The following is a 23,069-nucleotide window of genomic DNA, read 5'->3' on the forward strand; positions in this document are numbered from 1 at the left end:
GCAGCAGCCCTATACACCTCTTATGATCAGCGGGACCCCTGTGGAGAGGGTGAGCAGCTTCAAGTACCTTGGTGTAAACATCTCAGAGGACCTGACTTGGACTACTCACATTCAAACACAGGTTAATAAAGCCAGGCAAAGACTGTACCATCTGCGACAGCTGAGGAAATTCAGAGTCTCACCAGCAATCCTGAAAACTTTCTATTCTGGGGCTATAGAAAGTGTATTGACTCAGTGTATCTCAGTGTGGTATGGGAACAGCTCCAGTCAAGACTGCAAAGCCCTGCAGAGAGTTGTGCGCTAAGCTGAGCGCATTTCAGGGTCTGCTCTCCCCTCTCTGCAGGACATCTATCTCAAACAATGCAGAAGCAGAGCTGCTAAAATCATCAAAGACTCCACCCATCCCAGTAACCATCTTTTCACTTTGCTGCCATCTGGTAAGTGCTTCCGTAGCCTGATGGCAAAAACCGAGAGACTCAGGAGGAGTTTCTTCCCCCAGGCCATCAGGCTCCTAAACTCTAAACCAGCCTCTTAACATCCTCATGCCTCCACTTAATGTTCACTTTATCAGTAAGATATTCATCATTCACTACCTCACATAGACACACTGACAGTGTCACCCTGTTTGCACATTTGCTTCTTGTACATTCCTGTGTATCTTAATATTTAAGACTACAGTATAATGCACATATGCACATTGTACATCCCTGTATATCTTAATATTTAAGACTACAGTTCACTTTCATGCACATTATTTTGCGTTCTATATTTAATTCTACAATATACATATTTTTTTATATTTTATTCTTATATTTTTATTGTTTACTTTTATTTCATTCTTACATAGCTATCTTTATGTATATTTTCATCTGTGTTGTTTTCTTTAATAATTGCACTGTCCATGGAGCGGACCTGACTCACATTTCACTGCTGGTTATATATGCTATATATAATTTTGTATGTGACGAATAAAAATCTTGAATCTTGTTTTTGTTCTTACAATCACAATCAATGTTTAAACCACAACATTCTTGAGAATATCTTCCCTGTGACCCTGGGGAAATGTTTTGAAAAATGGATGGATGGAAGAAAAAGGTGTCATGGAAAAATACAAAATTACATATTCTATATACATTCATGCATAGAGCAGCATGTGTAGAATTTTTTTGACAAACAAATAGATTTCTGATTATTTTCTGATCTCTTTGCAAATGAGTCACATTGATCATGAGTTACAGATAGATAGACAGACAGACAGACAGACAGAGATAGATAGATAGATAGATAGATAGATAGATAGATAGATAGATAGATAGACAGACAGACAGACAGAGATAGATAGATAGATAGATAGATAGATAGATAGATAGATAGACAGACAGACAGACAGACAGACAGACAGACAGACAGACAGACAGACAGAGATAGATAGATAGATAGATAGATAGATAGATAGATAGATAGATAGATAGATAGATAGATAGATAGATAGATAGATAGATAGATAGATATATAGATAGATAGATAGATAGATAGATAGATAGATAGATAGATAGATAGATAGATCAATACCAAACTATTTAAAAAAATATCAGCTTTAAACAGGAAAACCAGTAGTGTAATTTACAACCTCTCTTTCAGCAACTTATCACCATTCCCACATACTTGCACTTTCATACTTTCAACAGTGTCTATCGTATTCAAGCCAATTAAAATGGATATGAAATGTAACTGACGTGTGATCGGACAAATGGCGTATTGAATGACAGTGAACGATCCAATCAGAGCAGGAGCAGCGCGCTGAAGGCGGGACTTGTGGGGAGGAAGCGCTGGAGAGAGCTCAGCGCCCGTTCTGTCACGAGCTCCGTCGGGGAACAGCGACCGAGCGAAAATTCTCGCACATTATTCACGACTAAATACAGCCCAAAGCTACCTTTTCTCCAGAAACAGGTCTGTCAGATTAGTTCGTCATCAAGCAGGATTCACCGTTGTCCCATCGCTGTTATTTGGGTGATGTATTCTAACATTTGATAGAGCTAGCCAGCTCGCTAGCTGTTTGGCTAGCTTGCCGTGCGTGATCTAAAGTCAGAAAGCTATCCGTTGTTATTTTAACACCATCCTTCGACATATAGGTGCCGAATCCTAAACTAAAAGGCTTTTTTTTTAGTTAACGTAGTCGGTGCCGCGACGTAAGCGTATGCCTTGTATCGTTTTCCCATTGACGGGAGTTCGCGGGATTGAATGAATTAACGTTAGCCAACGGAAACAGCAGTCTCTTTCTCACCCGCTACATTCCCCTCTTTTCTTCAAAAACACTCGCTGCTGCTTTATTTTAGTGTGCTCGCGAGCGCTTACAGTTTAATTCAGGACTAAATCAGAGTCTGTGTGAGTTAACTTAGCCCGCTCGCTAGCTCTGAGCATCTGAACCCAAACCGCCGCCTGTTAAACCTGCACCTCTGACCATCTGAAAGACATTTGTTTCGCGTGGAAGAAAAACACGAGCAAACATGCCGGCTGTGTCGAAGGGAGACGGGATGCGAGGATTAGCTGTGTTCATCTCGGACATCAGAAACTGTAAGTGTCCCTGTCACACTCAAAATCCAATAGTCTGTTTTTTTACGCGAGTAGCTGTGCTGAACCCTTACTATATAACGTTACGCCCTAAACTGAATCAAAGGACTTCTGCTTTGCTCCGTGATGCTTTTAAGCCATAATTAAAGGTTAAATCGTGCTGTTGAGATGAGTGGCTCTTGTCGAGAGAGGTCACGGTAAGTAATCTCGCCGATCACCCCGGGCCCGTTAGCTTAAGCTCCGGTGATGATGGAGTGATGCTTCATCATTAGGCCGCCGCCGACAGCCGTGTGTTTGACTGCAGATGGTATATCCAGCCACCTTGACTAGCTGGATAGCGGTTGATATCGCAACTCGACCAGAGGACTCGATTCAGATGTGTTTTTCACGATAATCCAGTTATCAAGCTGTCGCCTTGAGCTCCGAGTTAAAGGAGGGTCATCTGGCGAAGATGTGTCTGTAGTCTTCTGGGTCCGCCTCTTCTGTGCCTACAACTTTACCTCTTGAATCTTAAAAGGCTTTCTTTCTGGTAGGAGTTTGAGTTCCTTGTAATTTTGTGGAGTTTGAAGATTGACATTCCTATAATCCTGAACTTGTTTCGTCCTCGTTTTCTGTTGAACGCCTTAGCGTGTGAAAACATGCATTATTCCAGTTCGAAGGTTACTTTTTGGGATCAGTTTTGTGATATTGATGAATGAGACTGAATGAACTGTTTTGCACATAACATAATGGGAGTCTGAGGGTTTGGCCTGTGTATCAATACATCCCAGATGTAAGGGTCTAGGGTAAGGGGGTAACAGAGAAAAGAAAACATAAATTTGGTTGGTGTGAGAAAAAAACATGAGTAACACATTAGCTTATCGATTGTCTAATATCAGCTCTGCATAGGCTTGAGATAAGTAATAACAACAGTCAAGTCTTTTGTGTGCTCCAAAATGTGCAAAAGTAGTATTAGGACATAGACAACAAAATCATGTATTTAAACTCTTGGGGGAAAAGACTTGTACAAAAAACAAAGACATTTCAAAGATAAAGGTTTTAAAACATCAAATATTCAATGACTGCTCACTTGCAATTTGACATAACTCTCAAATATTATACAAGTTTAAAAATAGAAATATCAATTTTAATGCATTGCCTCAATACGCCATAGCATTAGTAATTTGGTTGTTAGTCCATGTCATTGTTATATTTCACACCTAGGCCTAGTGCTCAAGTGTTTGAATCCAGCCAGTTTTGTGTCTGTATGTCTTGCACAACTCTCTTGTTCAGCTCATAAACCAATGAATAAATAGTAAATACTTTATTTACTATTTTATAGAATTTGTGGTGTTGCCCAATTTGCGCTAAGTCATGTCATGAATCATTCAACTCAATTCATAATTCATTGATTGGTATTCTCTGTAGTGTACAGATGCTTGTCACTGTCTGCCACTATTTAAATCAGCTCTTTTCAGATAAATTTAAGTTTCATTATGAGCTGGAGAACAGCACAAATTTAAATTTAATAAAAAAATAAATGTGAATGCAATGTATGTGCTGACATTTGGGCAGATATTTGATTTTGAGTTAATCATAACAGACAAACCATAAGATTATGCTCATTGATGCCTGAGGTCAGTCCATTTTTGGTAAGGGTTGTGCATCATTTTGCATGTTACCTGGAAAACTTTTGTGGGTGTGTTTAGTACTACACAGTCTGAAACACCTTTATGATGCTTTTACCATGCCAGTGATCTTTTCTTTATCATTTATAGGCAGAAAGGATTGTCACTGTGTTTATTCTGGTGCTTTGTCTGAGAGTTAGCGATGACTGGTGGCGTTACCCACAGCTGAAATCAGATTGCATGTTACTGCAAGCTTTCACACAGAAAAGCCAAGCCAGCCATTAGACAGCTTGAACCTTAATTGTAGGGATGATGTTGACCCATTCTGTTTGAAGATATGTTAGGTTACTTTGGTGGAATGAGAGTATTTTCTGTGAAAAAAGCTAATTCATTGCTGCCATAAACTTATATAACTGCTGGTCACTTAAATTAGTTTAACTAAAACATAGTTGAAGTCATTTGTGTCCTACTGCAGTCATTAAAACTGCAACACCAATAAAATATCTTGTGTGTATGGTCAAGTTAGTTTGACTTGTGAATAGGAAATATATTTTTGTAAGAATCCTGGTATTAACTCAGGATGCTCATAGAAGTATATTACACTATTTTGCACCAAAATAGCACGTGTATGCAAAGCTGTTCAACATAACATAAGCAGTACAAGGTTATTTTTTTTTTTTTTTTTATACATTTTAGCAAAGGATTTATTTTCCTTCTAGCATTATCTCATGTGTCAGCAGTCACTAGAATGTCATCAGATCCTTTCTTGAAAAGTGCATATACAAAGCAGAGTGAACATTCATCCATTGTGCATGAGTAACATTGAAGCAAAAAAGAAATCTGATGGTTTACCCAAGTGTGATTGATGGAGCGAGCACAATAAATGGTGGAACCTGTTATGTTGGCGCTGTAGTGGCAGTGGATGAGAGTAAACGTTCAATAAATCATGAGCTGTACAAAATTCTGGTGGATTTTGGATACATAGTTTCAAGAACATGAATTTTATCATGCATGGGTGCAAGGTAGCGAGGTGTAATATTTATATTGTGTGGTTTGGTTTTGTTAGACCTTTGAGAAAACTTTTTTTTCAAACACATTGGCACGTAATCTTCATCCTGTTCAACCCCATACCCCTGAAAAATTTGTTGTTATTTCCTGATGTCTTTCCTGGTTTCCTTTCATTTATCATTATCTGCTACTTTGGCCCTCCTTTTATTTATTTCTCAATGCACCAACTTTTCATAATAGTGACAATCAAATGGCATAACGTAATGTGTACATTTGAAAATTGGTAATACGTTTTTTTTACATATATATAAGACTGCTTTTTTGTTTTAAAGATTCCTGATTAGGATGATATTATGAAAATCCTTGAAACTCATTTATAGATTAAGATGCATTAGGAATTTTGATATGTAACTTTTTAAATATAGTTTTATACAAGAGTAATTGAATGTGAAAATGAAGGCAGGGAAATATGCATATTTTATCATGTCTAAAGAGCTCAAAGTCTGTGGTAAATGCAAATAGTTATCTCCATTCAAGGCAGGATATCATCAGCAGCCGGGCATTTTGTCAGCTTGTGTTGTCTCCTGATGTGTTCAGATCACCCAGTGATAACCAATTGCTGTGCAGTGTCAGTTGAAATGCTGTTTTTTTTATTTCTCTCCTCAGGTAAGAGTAAGGAGGCAGAGATCAAGCGCATAAATAAAGAGTTGGCTAACATCCGGTCAAAATTTAAAGGAGACAAGGCTTTGGATGGATACAGCAAGAAGAAGTATGTGTGCAAGCTGCTCTTCATCTTCCTTTTGGGGCATGACATTGACTTCGGCCACATGGAGGCTGTCAACCTGCTCAGCTCCAACAAGTACACCGAGAAACAGATTGTGAGTGGAACCGTCTCAAAATATCCCGTGTATTAAAATCTTAAATGAGGGGGTTTTTTTATTTATTTTTATTTTTTTTAATTTGAACACTGTTGACTTTGTGTGTGAGTATGTATTTGTGTGGAAAGTTATTGCACACTTTACTGCTGCTCAGAGCCAGATTAATTACAGTTTTGGTCAGAGAAGTGGCAAAACATAGGAATAGTAGCATTTTGGGATTGTAAGATACACAAAGTGCAGTAGTGTCTGAATTCATACATTAATCCTGGTAGGGCTGGACGATTATGGCCTAAAATCAAAACCTTGATTAATTTAACATTTTACCTCGATTACGATTAATGAACGATTATTTTGTTTCTGTTTTGTTTTTTTGCCCTCATAGTTCACTGACAAGGTTTGTACTTGGGGTGTGCACGGATAGTCGAACATTCGAATATTCGTTCTGCTCTAATTATTCGATAAATAAAAATGATATTCGAATTTCGCAAAAAAAAAAAAAAAAAATTAACGTTTATAAAGACTTTTACACCCTTATGTTATCTGACACTCCTCATAAGGCCATGACAAGATTTTGTAATTTTTTTTTTTTTCAAGAATTTAAGGGTTTAGCAAGGATGCATTAAATTAACTAAAAGTGACAAAATATATTTGTAATGTCATAAAAGATTTCTGTTATATGTAAATGCTGGTTTATAGAACTATCTATTTATCCCAAAATATTAAGCATTGATAATAATTAGAAATGTTTCTTGAGCAGCATAGCAACAAAAAATTAGAATGATTTCCGAAGGATCACCTGCCACTGAAGACTGGAGTAATGGCTGCAGGAAATTCAGCTTTGTCATCACAGGAATTAATTAAACTTTATATTTCACAATATTACAGCATTTTTGATTAAATAAATACATCCTAGTGGGGAACAAAGAGACTTCTTTCTAAAACTTTTTTAAAAATCTTATTGTGACCCCAAACTTTTTAACATTACTGTTGCAAATGTATCTGAAGTTTATTACTTTGCAGTTTTATCTTTGTGAAAGTTGCCTTTTCTAGATGTGAACATCTAATGAGTGTGGCCCTAGCGAGTGAGTGTCAGCAACAGATGTGTTTTTAGCTTGTCAAAGAGGCTCCGTGCCATGTAGACCTACCATGAGGTGTAATCATCTCCTGCTGATCAAACACTCACTCTAGCAGCCACGCTGCTCTCCACAGGATAACACTGACAGAAGCCGGGCAGAATCTGGGCAATCTGAGCATCTTTCAGTACAAAAAGGACAACAAACTGAGGGCCATTTAGAGTCCCATTCCATTTAGAGGGGAAAAGCATTCAAATAACATTTACAATGCAAACTAGACAACAACTCCACATGGCCTTAGCATTTGCTCTTGGATAATGCTGTAGAATGGAGATTTACATAGCGCTAATGAATTGTGGAATGTGGAGCACACCAGATCTTTTGCTTCCTGTTGCAATTTTATACACTGCCACAAACTAGAAATAAGTTGAGGTCATGCATCTTATAAGCGTTTTGTTAAAGTCCTTTTCACTACAAGACGTTGTAGTATAATGCCGAAGAATGCTGTGATGTCACCACATTTTGACCTACTCCTCCCATACGGGTCGAGTACATTTAATACAATATTCAGTTTCCTGTGAGCCCAGCCCAGAAATTCAGCAAAGGTCCTTCACTCAAATAAACATTTCTTTATATAGAACTCTTAGAAGTTTCACTACAACGTCTTGCAGTTTTCTGTGATTCTTTAAATACAACTTATATCCACATTAAAATGAATTCCAAACCTGATTTAGGTCACCGAGTGGCCTGCTGTGTGTTAAGATGTGATCTCTCAAACTAAACAATGAGTCACAGCCTACAGCGAACTGTTTCAAACACGTCCATTAGCCGGAAAATTCCACTGCTCTTCTGATACATGATATGCTATGTCTTGGATGCTGAATTTTGCTGCAGAAGGTTTTTTTTTTTGTTATTTAATTTTTTTATGTAACAAACATACAGGAACACCAACAAACAACAGACTAAAAAGCAAAAGGTGCTATAGTTTAGAATATAGGTATGTACCGATACGTGACAGAGAAAGAAAAATTTGAATACAAAGCTAAAGTCATCCGGAATCTGATAAAGGTTTTTAAGGCTTAAAAATCTAAGCAAAGGCTTCCAGAGTGAAGTTTGTATTCTTGATCAATTCAGGAAACTAATAATGGAGTTGTGCTACATTTGAATGGAGCAAATTATTGAATTTTGTTAGCTGATTATAGTAAAACTTGGAAGATTCTGATCATCTTGCAAGACACATTCCTCCAAACCTCCAGACTTTAAAAGCAGGTACACTATCACGATGCAGTGAGCGTGGAAAAGAAGCAATCCTTGCAGCAGTGAGGGAGACACATTAGCTCAGCGAGGGGGAAAATCTCTCTCCCGTGGTTTAGTGCTTATCCACAGAGCTTGCAGGGCTGTTTGAAGATGATGGTTCTTTATTTCAGCTGTACCATACACTAAGTAATGGCCTAAGTAAGTGTGTGCGCAAAACAAAGATCATAACCATCAGCTTTCTTTCCTTCCTTCCTCTTTTTCTGTGCTCCAGGGATATCTGTTCATCTCCGTGCTGGTGAACAGTAACAGTGAACTGATCAGGCTGATTAACAACGCCATCAAGAATGACCTGTCCAGCCGAAACCCCACCTTCATGTGTCTCGCTCTTCACTGCATCGCCAACGTGGGCAGCCGAGAGATGGCCGAGGCCTTTGCCGGAGAGATTCCACGCATCCTTGTGGCTGGGTGAGCAACTTTGGGCTGGAAGGATTGAGTGAGAGAGCAAAAGTTATGGATTCAGGTTAAGGGATTTAGATGGAAGGACCTTGCATGAGGAAAAAAAAGGGAATTAATAAAAAAGGAAGTGTGTATTTGTGGTGTGTGATGTAAGAAAAGAGAAATTATGCTTTCTTGTGTTCACAGGGTTTCCGCGGGTCTTAAAAAAAGTCTTGCATTTAGTTATCAATTTAAGTCCTTAAAGTCTTAAATTGTACAGGAAAGTCTTAATGATGATTTTAGGAGGTCTAAAATTTTGGGGCGGAAATAGCAGAATTGCGATATGGCTGAATGTGACGATTAAACTTCAGAAAGCTAAAGTTATGATTCGATTGAATAAACATGAGAGCTGCACATTTGAAGTGCAGTGCTGTGCTGCTGTGTGTTCTGCTGTTACCAGGGAAACCAGACGCTCCACCTGCTGGCAGAATGAATGAGCATCTTCAAGACAACTGTTGTTTTGTCCAGAGTTCAGAACAATGCGAAAATCAACCAGCTTGAAAACTAGTTGGAAATGATTAACTTCTATTATTGCTGTGAACATATCATACAGAAGATGAAGAATATCAAAAAAATTCAGGAGTCAGCTGTTTACACAATTAGAGATAAGATATCATCAGCACAATAACACACACTATAGCAAAATATGAGCTAATTACTGTTATCGATTAAAATCTCAGAAGATGATCGAGATATCATTTTTTGTCTATCGCATGCCCCTAATTTATATTATTTAATTGATATAATATTTTATCGATAATTATTGTCAAAATGAATATAATAATTAATACTTTTGACTTATCCATTTTCTTAAAAATGGTTTAAAGGCTGAAATGTAAAATTTAGCATTTTACAGCACTTCATTTTGTGAAAACCTGTATCTGAACTATAAATTATGCTTTTTACAGTAATTTCACAGTTTAATATGGTACTATAGACATTGCCCAAGCCCGCTCATATGGTATTAATTTTATTTGTGCAGGTCTTAAAAAGGTCTTCAAAAGGTCTTAAATTTGAGCTTAAAAATCCTGCAGAAACCCTGGTTCAGTATTTGAGATTATGATTTATGTTTTTATAGCCAGTTTTAGTCTATACTTTATACTATATATAAACTTGCTATACCCTAGAAAGTCACTATAGCTGTAACCCATTATTTATTTTTAAGCACTGGTCAATTTTAATAATTTGTCCTTTTTTGCTTCCATAATTTTATTTATATATATATATATACACACACACACACACACACTCACTCACTAGTGGAAATGAAACATCCAAAATATACATTGAATTTTTTAGTTCATACACACATTTTATTCCTAAAAATGTGGTGCAAATATGTTTTTGTCTGGCTGTTGTCAGTATTTTCTCATTCATGGAGTGATAAAGCTATCTAAAATCCCCTCTGTAAAAGCTCTTATATGTCAGCGAAATGAAAAGTTTGAATCTGGCTTTATCTATTCTTTAATGTTTACTGTAATTAATAAACTGACCAAAGTATGATGATATCTGTTGGTTAACATTTTTACCTTACACCCATTTCTTGCCTTAATAGTTTGAGCAGAAACATGTTGCTGTAGACGGCTGATGTAGTTCCTATTGTAATGACAGGGACACGATGGACAGTGTAAAGCAGTCAGCTGCTCTCTGTCTGCTCCGTCTGTATAAGACCTCCCCAGACCTGGTGCTCATGGGAGAATGGACCTCTAGAGTGGTGCACCTGCTCAATGACCAGCACATGGTGAGTCTGGCACATAGAAGCCACAACCTCATGATGTTCATACACATATCTGGTTTAATGCACATGTATAGATCATCAGTGTTTTTTGTGGTTGTTAATTTGACAAGGGTTCTTACTGATTTCTGAATCTGTTCTTTTCTCAGGGTGTGGTGACTGCTGCGATCTCCCTGATCACCTGTCTCAGCCAGAAGAACCCTGATGAGTTCAAGACCTGTGTGTCGCTTGCTGTGTCACGACTCAGCAGAGTGAGTGTGTGTGCGTGTGCGTGCACGTATGTGTTTATATGAGCCTATAGACCGGAGATTTCTGAACGGCTTGCAGTCTTTGGGGGTTTGTGAAGTTGGTGTGAATACAAATATTTTTTTAATAAATGAATGCATGCTTTTATTCAGAAAGGGCACAATAAATAGGTTAAATCGATTTAGGAAAAAAAAGCTGTTCTTTTAAACTTTTTGTTCATAAAAGAATCCTGAAGAAATTATTTTCCACAAAAATATTTAGCAGCATAGCTGTAAGACTGATAATAATAAGAAATGTTTCTTGAGCAGTAAATCACTTTTCTGAAGGATTTGTGACACTGAAGCCTGGAATAATGGCGTGTTTGTGTGTGTGTAAATATAAGTCTGTTGTTGGTTCATTCTACCAACTTTTCATAGTTGTGTAGCAGGGTTTTTTTTTTCTTTGCGGCCCCTGATTCATGTGTTCTTGTCTTTTGATTTGTTCTTGTCTTTTTCCATTCTCAGATTGTGTCTTCAGCCTCCACTGACCTGCAGGACTACACCTATTACTTTGTTCCTGCTCCATGGTTGTCCTGCAAGCTGCTGCGTCTTCTGCAGTGCTACCCCCCGCCTGAGGACGGTGCTGTGAAGGGACGGCTGGTGGAGTGTCTGGAAACTATCCTCAACAAAGCCCAAGAGCCACCCAAATCCAAGAAGGTTCAGCACTCCAATGCCAAGAATGCAATCCTATTTGAAGCCATTTCTCTCATCATCCACTATGACAGGTGCAAGTAGCCTCCATTTCTCTCCCAAACCTTAGAAATTTCACAAATAACTAAAAACGCGCAGGTCATTTTAGGAACAATTTTTGTACATATGGATTCATATAAATTCATATATTTATATAAAAAATGTGTTCTTTTTGTGTATTTCTTAAATAATTGATTTGTTTAAAATGATCTGATAGGGTGTTCCAATGATTTTGTCTGTATTAAGCATTTATCTGTTGTGTTCAAACTCTGTTTCACAACAGCGAGCCGAATCTTCTTGTGCGGGCATGTAACCAGCTGGGGCAGTTCCTACAGCATAGAGAAACCAACCTGCGCTACCTGGCCCTGGAAAGCATGTGCACCCTTGCCAGCTCCGAGTTTTCCCATGAGGCAGTTAAAACACACATAGAGACGGTCATTAATGCCCTGAAGGTAAGTGGAGAGATTCTGCATTCTTACAAAATAAGATCTCTTTTTAATGGCCGATTCATCCTTTTATTATTCATGGACACTGTTTCTAATTTTTTAATTCTATTTCTTCTGCTGGCAGACTGAGAGGGATGTCAGCGTGCGTCAGAGAGCTGCTGACCTCCTCTACGCCATGTGTGACCGCAGCAATTCCAAGCAGATTGTCGCCGAGATGCTGAGCTACCTGGAGACAGCCGACTACTCCATCAGAGAGGAAATGGTGCGTCTCTCTTCCTCTCCTCCATGGCTCTTCATTCCCAGGTCGCTGTTCTGATGTTGTTTTAACTGCTGTGTCTAGGTACTGAAGGTGGCCATCCTGGCAGAGAAATATGCAGTAGACTACTCCTGGTATGTGGATACCATTCTGAACCTAATCCGCATTGCTGGGGATTACGTCAGTGAGGAAGTGTGGTACCGCGTCATCCAGATCGTCATCAACCGTGACGATGTGCAGGGATATGCAGCCAAGACAGTCTTTGAGGTAAATGACACCAGAGGCTTAAATTGTCACTTCCTATACATATTCAGAAGCTTGATTTCCACCATCGTTTCCATACTTCATGCAGCTCTCTTTGTTTTTTAACTTCCACAGGCTTTGCAGGCTCCGGCATGTCATGAGAACATGGTAAAGGTTGGAGGCTACATCCTGGGAGAGTTTGGTAACCTTATTGCTGGTGATCCTCGTTCCAGGTGAGTTCTTGTGTTACTGTTTCTGACTTCACACTTTGGATGTTTTTAATCTTATTGCTGTACTAATGCTGTTCTCTTTCTTTTTCTTTCATCTTTCCTGTAATCGGAAACTCTTCAAATTGTTCGCACTCATCCCACGGCTGTTCTTCTATCTCACTAGTCCTTTGGTTCAGTTTAACCTGCTCCACTCTAAGTTTCACCTTTGTTCAGTCCCCACACGTGCCCTGCTGCTTTCTGCCTATATTAAGTTCATTAATCTGTTCCCGGAGACGAAGAGCACCATTCAGGAAGTGCTGCGCTCCGACAGCCAGATCAGGAACAGTGATGTTGAGCTTCAGCAGAGAGCTGTGGAGTATCTCAAACTGTCCTCCATCGCCAGCACTGATGTCCTGGTGAGATCGCACTCTTTTTCACACACTTTGTTGATTTGTGTCTCACTATTTAGTTGCATAATCATCTGTGTCACTGTGTGTAACTGTAGGCCACAGTGCTCGAGGAGATGCCTCCATTCCCAGAGAGAGAGTCGTCCATCCTGGCCAAGCTGAAAAAGAAGAAGGGACCAGGAGCCGTGTCTGTGAACGAGCTAGAGGAGGGAAAGAGAGAGGGAGGAGAACTCAATGGAGGAGGAGAGAGAGGAGGGGACAGCTCTGCCATTGCTGCATCTAACGCTGTGAGAAAGTTTTATAGAGGCACTGCTGTCAAAAAGGATTTATTAAATTAATCAGAATTGACAATGTATAGTTTTACAAAAGATTTATAGTTCAGATAAATGCTGTTCATGTTTACTTTCTATTTACCGAAGTATTCTTAAAAAATTAATTATTCAGCATAGTAGAATGATTCTGAAAGATCGTGTGACACTGAAGGCTGGGGTTTTTGGCTTTTCCATCACTGATATTATATTTGTTTTAAAAAATATCCAAATACAAAAGTTTTTTTATCAGATTGTAATATTTCACAATAGAGGTCTTTGCACTCGAAGTCCGAAGTTTTTCCTTTTTTTTTCTTTTATATTCATCATACTTTCCTGTTAAAATGCATGATAGGGTTGCAAAAACGCAGAAAATCGAACCTGATCTGAATTTTTTTTTATGACGGATGAAGGATTCGGAGGCAGTTTTTTAACGTGGAAATATTTCGGACTGCAATGACCTTAATAGTTGAAATAGTAGTGTGTTCACAATTATAGTATTTATGATAAAATGAATGAATCTTGGTAAGCATAAGACTTCTTACAAAAACATAAACAATTCTTGTTGACCCCAGGATTTTGAATGGTAGAGTATTGGCTATAAACATTGGGTCTGGTCCACTTTGCAGCTTACGCTGGTCAAGAACCCCCTTCTTAAGACAAGAAAGGCCTGTCTGACTGATATTAAAAAGATAATTCAACTAAAAATGGAATTTGTCATTTACAAACCTGAATGAATTACTTTCTTCTTCTGAACACAAAAGAAGATATTTTAAAGAGTGTTGTTAACCAAACTGTTGGTAGTAGCAAAAAATCATGACAATTTTCACAATTTTGGGTGAACTATAGGATTGATCACATTTAGTTTTGGTTTTCCATGCTTTTTAGGATCAAGTTGATCTGCGATAGCCGATAGCACAATTTCTGCCCAACTCAACAGAACAAATAGACATTGTTAAAAAAAACACAAAACAACATCCCATTCTATTTGTGAATGCCATGCTACCCAGATTTTTGAAACCGAGTATTTTTCCACTGAAATGGCAAACATTGCCAAAAAATGTTTTTCCTCAGTAGTACTCATTTTATCAACCCAGTACCTTGTAGATATGACTATTTCCTGTCAAACTGGCTCATCAGATTGGAGAATAGGTAGCTTTTATCATTTTTGTGGGTGATATGCATCAGATGGTCAGTGCATGTACTGTGGGCTGAGACTGAGACTAGTATGTGGCAGGCTTCAGCCGTTGGGGCCATGCACACGTTTGCATTATACAGGGAAGTGAGTCAGCAAATACAGAACAATCCCTAAGAAAACACTGAACACATCCTGATTCCAGTGCTTTCTGATTAGACATTCAGCTCTTTAGCATGTCTTTATTAAACCAAAATCCAATGTAATGAACGCTCTCTTTCTTTCAGTCCACTCCGTCCCCGTCTGCCGATCTGCTGGGGCTCCGCGCGGCTCCCCATGTGACTGCCGCCGCTCCCAGCACAGGCAGCTTATTGGTTGATGTTTTCTCAGAGGCTGGCGTCAATGATGATGGCTTCCTGAGGTAAATAAGGATCCGGTTCATTAGCATCCTATTTTCAGTCCGTTGTACATTTATTGCTTTAATTAACTGAAGTGCACTAATATTTAACACGTTCAGAGCTTTTATATGTCTGTCAGGCTTTCTGCTCTTCTGTTGTTTGACTTTCTACCGTTTGCTCTTCTTGTCTTCCTTTTTGTGTGTCGTGTAATCTTGTGTCCTTTATCTTGCTGCTTATGTGACTGTCTTTCTCTTTTCCTGCCTCTCTTTTTTTTTTCCTCTTTCCCTCCCTTTTCCACCTCCCTCATTTTGGTGTGTGCGTGCATGTTTGTGTGTATGCGTGAACGTATGTGCTTCTCATGTCCTTACTTTTCATTGGACGATGGCAGAGATCGGGAACCGCCCACTGAAAGCTCTGACTCCCTATTGGCTGAGGGTCCTGGTGACTCTGAGTAAGGGGCTAGTGGTAGACTACCGTGTCAATATGTTACAGCAAAACTTATTGACGTTCAATAGTCATATATAAATGCTTAGCTTTTTAGTTATTTATAGATGTTGTTGTTGTTGTGTTATTGTGTTCTTTTCTGTTTGTGTCTGTGGAGTGTTTTCTATTTGTGTGCTGTGTGGTGGTATTGTTAATTGCTAACATTTTTATTGGCCGCAGATGTAATGCCGGTACTAACCTCTGCCTTTGTCTCTTTCTCTCCTTTCTCGCTTTGGCTTCACTCTGCACTTCTTTTCTTTTTACTGGCTCACCTCTTTCTAATATCTTTAATTTGTTTTGACCATCTGTGCCTTTTCACACTTAACACTTCTCACCCCTCTCTTCATCTCCTGGGGTTTCTCTCCTCTCTCTGCATCCTTCACTTTCGGTCTCTCAGCTCCGCTCCCCCCTCTGTGGTTTCTGAAGATCCTGCTCCTCCTCTGCCCGAGTCAAACGAACTGCTCAACAAGTAAGAGCTCACTCGCCCACCTCACTCCCTTCATTGAGTCAAACAACCATCACCCACAGCCTTTCTCCGATTATTTCTTCTTCTCTTGTAATGGAAGACAGAATACAAAATGTAGGCCTTGTTAAAAAATAGCCACAGACAAATGTTTATAAATAAAATATTATACTGTTAATTTTAAGCATGTAGTTGTGGGAATTGTCTCAAGAATACACTAAAAGTCTAAGTGGATCAGTAAGTTTTTTTTATTACTAAATTTATTTTCTTTATTTACTTTTTTTATTACAACTAAGATTTATTTAATTTTATTATAGTTTTCAAAAGTGATTGAAAGATATTTATAGTGTTAGAAAATATTCCATTTCATATCCTGTTCTTTTCTGTACCTTCTATTCATCGAAGAACGTCTTCAGCAGTGAAAATCAGATATGTTTCTTGAGCATCAAATCAGCATGTTTGAATGATTTCTGAAGGATCATGTGACACTGAAGACTGATAAAATTATAGAGATACAATTATTATCTCTTATGATTGTTAATTATGGTGACCAAATTATACATTTAAATACAAAAAAATGAAAGTCAGCACTCACTCAAAACCTCCATGAGTCTATGAAAGCAGCATCCTGTGTTTTCTTTTTGCCCTACTACTGTTAGATGTCCCGCATAAGCTTCATGGCAATATTTCACTAAACACTAGTTCACAGCTCCAATAATTATTTTAAATATTTTATGAGATGAGACCATTGCACTACATGGTAGACAGCGGTCGGGAGCACTGAGGTGTTTTTTTGCTTAAGCTTCAGGTTACAGTCTCTTGTCTGTGTTGTCACCCTCCTCTCAGTGTCTTATGCTGCATTCACATACTCCTCGGATGGTTGCCTGAAGGCCAAGTCATTGTTCCTGTGTTGAGTTACCTGGCTTTACGTGCCTGTTAGATCGAATATTGCTACATTTTCAACTTGACCGAGTCCCTTAGCATGGACAGAAACTAACTGTATCCTTTACTAACACTGCTGGTAATTACCAGTTTTACTAATGATCACAAACTCCCATTATAGATCAAATAACAGTGTTTTTAACAGAGTTTTCCAGGGGAATTTGCCCAGTCGGCGGCTCATGTTTTTTATTTTTCTGAGAACACATGAGCGCACCATTACAAAGCCAGTACCATTTCTGGCTGACCCTGCATGTTTGTCTGCCTCACACACACTCTTATCTCTCGCCCTCAGGTTTGTTTGCAAGAACAATGGAGTTCTGTTTGAGAATCAGCTGCTACAGATCGGCATCAAATCTGAATATCGCCAGAACCTGGGTGAGTCACAATCTAAAAAATGTAATTGCATCGTCTAGAGGTCCATGTCAGCAGACTTCTGGACTATTTCTTTGTTTATTGTATTTGAACCTGAGTTCACGAGAGACTGTCAGCGTATGCGTTTTAGCAGTTCTTGCTCATTTTTGTCCTGTTGTTTTAGCATTATAAAAACCTGAAAGGGATATTACAGTGTTAAGATTTGACTGGATACTCAAAATGCGAGATGTCTTATTTTAGTGCCTACGTAAAATTGTATTTACAAAAGTTACTTTATATAAATAGATAACACATTAAATGCAGAAAAGTGTCTCCTTTAATGTTTGAAATACAAACTTTTGTGAAATTAAAATGCCAAAATTATTTAATGTCATCTAATAATTTATGCCTGACAAGATTTTATTTGGTGTATGAGTTATTGTTATGATGAATGACATTTTAGTTAGTGTCTTCTGTTAATCATGGTAAAAATTTAGGAAAGCCACTCATTTTTTCATGCTCAGAAAAATAATTAAAAATGAAACGGGACAGATTCTAATGTACAGTTTAAAGCTGTATTGAACTTCAACATCTTTTCATCTTTGGTTTGTGTCTGTCGTTTCTCCTCACAGGGCGGATGTATCTGTTCTATGGCAATAAGACGTCAGTGCAGTTTGTAACTTTCACAACCACAGTCACCTGCCCAGGAGAGCTACAGTCTCATATCCTTCACATCCACACATGAAACTCATGTTCATTCTTGCTTACACACATTGTGATTTTGTCATGTACATTATCAGAGTATGCTGTTTTGTTGTGTAACTCCTTAACTGATCCCACAGCTCAATGTTCAGTCTAAACCGGTGGAGCCTCTCATAGAAGGAGGTGCTCAGGTGCAGCAGGTCATCAACATTGAGTGTCTGACTGACTTCAGTGATGCACCACTCCTCAACATCAAGTTCAGGTAACGGATGCATGCATTTAAACGGTTTATGACTCAGCATGTTCTCTGAGATTTACTTAACTATTGTGTTGTTTCAGGTATGGCGGAGCTCTCCAGAATCTCACCCTCAAGCTGCCTGTTACCATAAACAAGTTCTTCCAGCCCACAGAGATGGCATCACACGACTTCTTTCAGCGCTGGAAACAGCTCAGCCTGTGAGTGTTTGTGTGTACACAGAAGACAAATTACTGTATACATGCAACACAAACTGTTCTCTGAATGAGAAACATGCTAAATACCCTTCTCACAGGCCTCAGCAAGAAGCACAGAAGATCTTCAAGGCCAACCATGCCATGGACACCGAGGTGCTCAAAGCAAAGGTGGGTTTACACAACCTCATACCAACTTTGTAATGACATACTAGCCTGCTGTGTTCAAGTCGAGTGCATTCCTGTTGGATACAGTTCCCTGTATATTTTGCACTATATGCTACACATTTTTAAATATATTGTAGATTATCTGGTTATTTGGTGATATTTTTTTTTATCTTTTTGGCCAATGGGGGGTGCAAGTGATTAAATAAATTAACTTTAACCGAACCAATCCTGTACTATAACAGATCCTTACTAAGAGAACTCATCCTGCAGACTGCCATGTCCAATTTTACAAAAGCCAAAAAACTCCTACACTGGCTAACAAATGGATATGAGTAAATGATCTCTCATTTTTCTGTCATCTCTGTTTTACAATAGGTGGGAGCCAGTTTTAAGGTGCAATATTAACATGATATTTCATTATTTAAACATATTGGTAATCGCTGATGCCTGTATATTGCCACATCCCTATATTGGAATAGTAGGGTTAGGATGGCAGAACGTTTCAATTGGAAGAAGAACTTTAATTATAGCCATTCAGTTTAGAGGGGGGGGGGGGTCATTCCTGTACAATTTATGTACAGATGAGCCCACTTAATTTGATTCTCATCTGTTGTCTATCTTTTTCATTCACCCACTGGCTCATAGTTACTGGGATTGGGCATGGCTCTCTTGGAGAATGTGGATCCGAACCCAGAGAACTTTGTGTGTGCTGGAGTGATCCAAACCAAGGCCCAGCAAGTGGGTTCTCTGCTGAGACTCGAGCCCAACGCGCAAGCTCAGGTATGAACAGACATTTGTTTTAAGCAAACGTGTATCCATATACACAATCAAAAGCAAAGGAAAACAACACCGAAATGCCACAAGCATCAAAAGTCCCTCTCTGCTGCTATGGAGCACAGGTTTCTCACCAAGTCAGTTTTATTGCATCTTACTGTTGTCTGTGTCTCTGTGCCTGCTGATGCAACTCAAGTCTGGGGAGCAGGTAACAGATTCATCCTGCTACCCCTTTCAACTCAAACCTCCTCCCATCCTCCCTTCCTCCTGCTCTTGTGATTCACTCCATGTCTGGTAGTAAAACCCAGTTGATTTGGTGTGACAGCAGCGTCCTTCTCTTTGTATCTGTGGAGTTTCCTTTGTCCATTGTGCAAGTTTACATTTAGTCTCTCTGTATTGGCAGTAAGGATCAGAAATGCATTCAGACAGTAGAATGAGTGTCTGTCTGCACAATTGATGTTTTTGTCAGTTGTTTGTGTTTCCGTGTACATTGTGTAACGCTCTTTATTCTCTCTCTGTCTCTCAGATGTACCGGTTAACCGTGCGCAGCAGTAAGGACACTGTCTCCAAGCGTCTTTGTGAGCTGCTGGCAGAACAGTTCTAGAAAGTGAGCCGAGACTAGCACCATCTAGAACCGACACCCAGACCAGACCAGCGTTCCACCTGAGAGACCCCAGAATTAAGAATCTACAAAACATTCATGCATAAGGGAAAAATAGCTGTCAGCCTCAGGCAGCCAACATTATTGTCCTTCTGATAATGATTATTATTATTACTGTTATCATCAGCGCTGCCCTTTCTTGTTTTTATCTGTGTTTACCTGTGTGTGAGCAATGGAGCGAAAGGAAGCGTGCATGTTTTGTTTTTTTCGTACATGTGTGAAAGAGTCATGGTGATAGTTCTGTTCTCCGTCCTGCCTGTTCAACGATCAACTCTTGTGCTTGTGTTGACAGCTTGTGTGTGTGTGTGTGTGTGTTGTGGGTTGAGTGGGGACGGAGAAGGAGAAAAGCAAGTCTTCTCTCTCTCTCGTATTATCCGCAAAGTTTCAACCGCAAAAACTGCACATTAGCTGTTTCTTTGGAACATTCCCTATAAGATTATTTAGCAAGACAAGAAAACACAATCTTATTACACTAACGCAACGGCACTTCCCTAAAAGAGGCCAGAATCACTAACCCTCATTGCTTTCTCTATCGTTTTCTTCCTCAACTGAAATTGGTCACATCCAGAGCCATTGGTGTACATAGAAAATTAAAAAAAGAAGAGATTTCCACATGCATTTCCAGTTTATCGCACCGTACGTACGTTCCTTCCCATGTAGAAATGGCAAGTGCACTTTAAGAGGCTTTGAGAGGAAAGGCGTTTATAGTCCCACCACCTTTTTCCTGTTCTTGTCCTATGTTTTCAGTACTCGTCCTGACCCCCATATCTGACAATGTTTATTGAAAAAAAAAATCTATATATAAATCTATATATAAACCATGTAAATGATTACCCTTCATGGATGCATTTGTATGTCTCTTTCTTGTTTTTGATAGTGGTATATTGTTTGTGTGTTTGTATGCTTTCTTAAATGGTCTAATGTTTTTGCTCTTGTTTTGGACATTCCATTCTTTACTATGAGTGAATGGGCATAACGTTTCAGGTTAGTCATGCAGTGTTAAAAGAACTGAGAAGGAAGGAACTAGAATAAGAAAAAGGAAATGAAGCAGAGGGAGGGTCAGGTCCACCAGTGTGTGATTTTCTGCACATGAAGAGTGCAACTGTTGTGGACCCTCATGTAAATGTTTTTTTTAATTTTTTTTCAATATTGTTTAAAAAAAAAATCATCTGGAGGACAAGATCTTTCAGCACAGTTATTGACTGAAATAAATAGTAGATAGTGGTTACCTCATAACTACTCAATGGTTACACAACACACACACACACAATTAACTTGAGTGGTGAGTGGCCACAGCTGGAGATCCATATTTTCTTTTGCAGCGATAAAACCTGGGAAAGCACTTAGCTGATGTAGTCGTCACAGGCACGCAGTTGTACACACATTCTTAGGCTTAGAGGACAAGGCCGTAAGAGGAAGCACTGGACCAAAGCAGCTGCCAACTGTCAGTCACATACAGGGATAATAACGATTTTGGTCAGCATTGTTTGGTGAGCGAGTGTGTGGTGTTATTCTGTGTGATCCATGTGAAAAATATAATGGAATTTATTAGTTCAGCTGGGGGTCACACTTTTCTCGATGCAGTGAAGCAGTACTGGGGACATCATCATTGTAGTTGATCAGAGTCACAGTCATGCGTGAGTGTGTGTTTCTGTGTGTGCGTGTCTATGCAGTATCCGCTAGCTAATGCAGCCCCGGTGTATCGCTGTTCATCCTGTCAGATACCTGTGTTAGATTAAATTTACTCTGTACTGAATAATGTGAAAGTAAAATTATGCCATATACTCGAAGCAGGTGTTTTCTTTCTGTGTGTGTGTGATAGGGATGGGCACAGAGATCAGGTGGGCTGGCAGCTGAATCTCACACATGCACCAAGCACAAAATAGATCATTGTCTCTTAGCACAACAAGGTATAGGCCTAATTCCATTTCTAAGATGTAAAGTGGGCCATGACATGGGTTCAAAAATGTAACAACAGTAATACAAAAGGTTTTTTTTAGGATTTATTCAGCAAACTACTGTATTTGTGGGTTGAAAAAAATGTTTCAGTTTTAATAGAAAATAATTATACATGTTCTACGTCTGTTCTTGGTTTTTTTTTGTTTCACAGCATAACTCATATTTCTGGACACCTTAAATATTATTTATGCTGTGAAAAATTCAGATTAATATCAAGTTCATGATTAGGTGGGCCTAATTTATCCAGGAATCCAGTGTGTCCCTAGACCCCAAAACCATAAGGGTCAATTTTTTTTAGCAAATTTGGAAGCTTAATAAATATTTTCATTGATGTATGGTTTGTTAGAATAGGACAGTATTTGGTCGAGATACAACTATATGAAAATCGGGTGCAAACAAAATCAAAATATTGAAAAAAAAAAAAAAACTTTAAAATTGTCCAAATTAAGTCCTTATCAATGCATATTATTTGATATATTTACAGTAGGAAATTTACTAAATATTTTCATGGAACATTATCTTTAGTTAATATCCTAATGATTAAAAAAATAATAATATAATAATTTTGAACCTTGCAATGTATTGTTGGCTATTGCTACAAATAAACCCATGCTACTCATGACCTCTTGTGCTCCAGGGTTACATATGCAGGAATTTCTAGATAATATATATTCTTTCTCAATTTATTTCCATCAGAGTACGTGGCAGTTTTATTCCTTGATATTGCAATAATACATCTTAAATTAACATAAATCTGATTTTAAGTCTATTGCAATTGAGTGTTTTGCAGCCTTTGAAGCGAGATATTAAATTATATATATATACAGGCCCTTCTCAAAAAATTAGCATATTGTGATAAAGTTCATTATTTTCCATAATGTAATGATAAAAATTTAACTTTCATATATTTTAGATTCATTGCACACCAACTGAAATATTTCAGGTCTTTTATTGTTTTAATACTGATGATTTTGGCATACAGCTCATGAAAACCCAAAATGCCTGTCTCAAAAAATTTGCATATTTCATCCGACCAATAAAAGAAAAGTGTTTTTAATACAAAAAAATAGTCAACCTTCTAATAATTATGTTCAGTTATGCACTCAATACTTGGTC

At 38.4% G+C, this 23,069-nt stretch overlaps 1 protein-coding gene across 3 annotated transcripts; it reads left to right on the top strand.

Annotated features, from left to right (window-relative positions):
- Positions 1–1,832: 1,832 nt before the first annotated feature.
- Positions 1,833–21,784, top strand: LOC132145656 (AP-2 complex subunit alpha-2-like). Of its 3 annotated transcripts, XM_059556827.1 has the most exons (22): positions 1,833–2,574; positions 5,853–6,064; positions 8,666–8,859; positions 10,501–10,630; positions 10,774–10,875; positions 11,374–11,633; positions 11,882–12,050; positions 12,169–12,306; positions 12,385–12,567; positions 12,679–12,776; positions 12,937–13,168; positions 13,258–13,446; positions 14,890–15,023; positions 15,389–15,451; positions 15,881–15,952; positions 17,181–17,263; positions 17,872–17,960; positions 18,079–18,203; positions 18,281–18,397; positions 18,493–18,562; positions 19,205–19,339; positions 19,860–21,784. In XM_059556827.1, the coding sequence occupies exons 1-22, from the start codon at positions 2,508–2,510 to the stop codon at positions 19,935–19,937; spliced, it is 2,940 nt and encodes a 979-aa protein (XP_059412810.1). In that variant the 5' UTR covers positions 1,833–2,507; the 3' UTR covers positions 19,938–21,784. The 3 variants fall into 3 exon arrangements, with proteins under 3 accessions (XP_059412810.1, XP_059412818.1, XP_059412828.1); XM_059556835.1 differs by lacking the exon at positions 15,389–15,451; XM_059556845.1 differs by lacking the exons at positions 15,389–15,451; positions 15,881–15,952.
- The last annotated feature ends 1,285 nt before the right edge of the window (positions 21,785–23,069 follow it).

The sequence above is a fragment of the Carassius carassius genome, chromosome 1 (genome assembly GCF_963082965.1).
Source record: "Carassius carassius chromosome 1, fCarCar2.1, whole genome shotgun sequence".
Lineage (NCBI taxonomy): Eukaryota > Metazoa > Chordata > Actinopteri > Cypriniformes > Cyprinidae > Carassius > Carassius carassius.

What these genes read in the sequence shown, in the direction of transcription:
- LOC132145656 (XM_059556827.1), top strand. Translation starts at nt 2,508, where the DNA reads ATGCCGGCTGTGTCGAAGGGAGACGGGATGCGAGGATTAGCTGTGTTC. An exon ending in TGCTCAATGACCAGCACATG is followed by an intron (nt 10,631 to 10,773) that starts GTGAGTCTGGCA and finishes TTCTTTTCTCAG; the next exon opens with GGTGTGGTGACTGCTGCGAT. An exon ending in CGGTCATTAATGCCCTGAAG is followed by an intron (nt 12,051 to 12,168) that starts GTAAGTGGAGAG and finishes TTCTGCTGGCAG; the next exon opens with ACTGAGAGGGATGTCAGCGT.